At 65.5% G+C, this 1,921-nt stretch overlaps 1 protein-coding gene across 1 annotated transcript in view; it reads right to left on the minus strand.

The window, feature by feature from the left end:
* Positions 1–355: 355 nt before the first annotated feature.
* Positions 356–1,921, minus strand: part of CCM2L (cerebral cavernous malformation 2-like) — a 3,908-nt gene continuing 2,342 nt past the window's right edge. Inside the window, exons 5-9 of the mRNA XM_009893538.1 lie at positions 1,696–1,894; positions 1,507–1,570; positions 1,188–1,326; positions 895–1,033; positions 356–636 (exon numbers count right to left, since the gene is read on the minus strand). Coding sequence (XP_009891840.1) covers positions 356–636; positions 895–1,033; positions 1,188–1,326; positions 1,507–1,570; positions 1,696–1,894 — 822 coding nt within the window. The remainder of the gene's footprint in view (positions 637–894; positions 1,034–1,187; positions 1,327–1,506; positions 1,571–1,695; positions 1,895–1,921) is intronic.

Below are 1,921 nucleotides of genomic sequence, written 5' to 3' on the forward strand. Positions count from 1 at the left end.
ACCCCCATCTTGCCCCCCACCACAGCTGCCCCGCCACCCCAGCATGGCCTTTCCCCAAGGAAGGACCAGCTCCGCTCCCAGTGCCGGTGTTTAATTGCAATCTGCAGAAATTACAGCATATGGCGTTGCCAGCCGGGAGCTCCCCCTCTGCCATGGCTGCCCCATCACACTGTCAGCCCTGCCGAGAGCTGCCAGGGCAGTGCAGAGTCCCTGTCCCCTCCCATGGTGACAAAGAGAGGGACAACCTCCCCTGTCCCAGGCACTGGGGCAGAGCCGGGCACTTGGCAAGTCTGGGCTCAGAGGTGCAGCACCGTGTCGGTGAGCTGGAAGGGGACCGCCGGGTTTCGGCACTTTCTCACAGGTAGTTGTCCTCTTCCTCCTCCTCCTCCTCTTCCTCATCCCGCGCCAGTGCCTCAATGTCATGGGTGATGTCCGTGATCATGCGGTTGAAGGACTCGGACTCAGAGCGCAGGGACCAGCTGTCGTAGCTGCGCACGGCCGAGGCCGACGTGTTGCTCATGCTGCGCTTGATGCGGCCGAAACTGTCGGTGAGGATCCCGCCCTCCCGGATGCCGATGCTCTCCAGGAAGGTCTCAAAGTACCCGATGTCTTGGTCAGGGATGAAGGGCCTCATTCCTGTCATGGGCACCATGAGCCGGCACCGTGAATCTCAGGGTGCCCCTGCCCGGGTGGGCAGCGCTGGGGCTCAATGCCAGCCAGCCCCACCGGCTGCTTGGGGGGGGGACTCATCCCATCCCATTCCCAGCAAGCAGCGAGGTCCCAACACCCCCCAGAGCACATCCAGCACCAGCACCCTGTCCCCAAGAGATGCACGGATATCACTAGGGTGGCGCAGTGACACAGGGTGGCTGCAGTGGGAGCCCAGACACTCACCCAGGAGGAGGAATTTCCTGCGGTCCCCATAGAGGCGCAGGAGCTCCCCGCAGTACTCCTGCACCGGCGTGCCCAGGCGATACTCGCGGAGCAGGATGGCAAACTGCTGGATCTCCTGCGGTGACAGCTTGTTGCGCAGCTGTGGGGACACAGGGACAGGTCATGATTGGGGACACCGGCTGTGCACAGCTCTGGCCCCCCCCTCCACACCCTGCCGGCTGCTCCCTGGTGCGGAGGGCTCAGAGCTGCCCAGGGCTCCTCGCAGGGCCCCTCTCCTGTCCCCGTCCCCGCACCGTGACCATGTAGTCCTGCAGCTGCTCCAGCCCCGCGCCGCTCTGGTCGCTGCCGCTGCAGGCGGTGGCCAGGGAGCGGCGGAAGGAGGGCGAGGAGGCGCCGCTGTAATACGCTTCGAAGGTCTCGTGAGAGCCATTGCTGCAAGAGGACGTGGGTCTGTGGGTGCCGGCACCCCTCGTGTGCCTACCTACCCCCCTGCGCTGCACAGCACCCACCGTCCGGCAGGACTGGGGCATCTCTGCAGCCAGGACAGGCGCCCACCCTGGGACTGGGGCACCCACCCCCGTGCAGGGGCACCTTTGGGGGAGCCAGACTCACAAGGAGCTGCAGCAGCTGAAGTCGGCGTCGTAGCCGTACGTCCCGTCTGTGCGGCAGCTCTCGCCTGGGGAGGGAAAACCGAGGTCTGAGAGTGGGGCCATGGCAGCGTCTTACATGCCCCCTGCACCTCTGTCCATCAGCCCCGTGACACTTGGCTCGGTGTCCCTGTGCCCGTCCCCAGCCACTCACTCCTGCTGGAGAGCCAGGGCCGCGTGGGCGTGGAGGTGTAGTGGTACCCAGCGCGGTCCACGCACTCGATGCTCTGGTCCCCATAGATGATCTGGAAGACCTGGCAGATGAGCGCGCAGGACTCCTCAGCAGCATCCTGCGGTGGGAGGGAGGAAGGGAGGAACCATGAGTGGGCAGGTGACCGTGTGCCAGCGAGTGGCTGTGTGGCGGTGGGTGGCCACATGCC

Source organism: Charadrius vociferus, unplaced genomic scaffold, assembly GCF_000708025.1.
Source record: "Charadrius vociferus isolate BGI_N301 unplaced genomic scaffold, ASM70802v2 scaffold259, whole genome shotgun sequence".
NCBI classification, from domain to species: Eukaryota; Metazoa; Chordata; class Aves; order Charadriiformes; family Charadriidae; genus Charadrius; species Charadrius vociferus.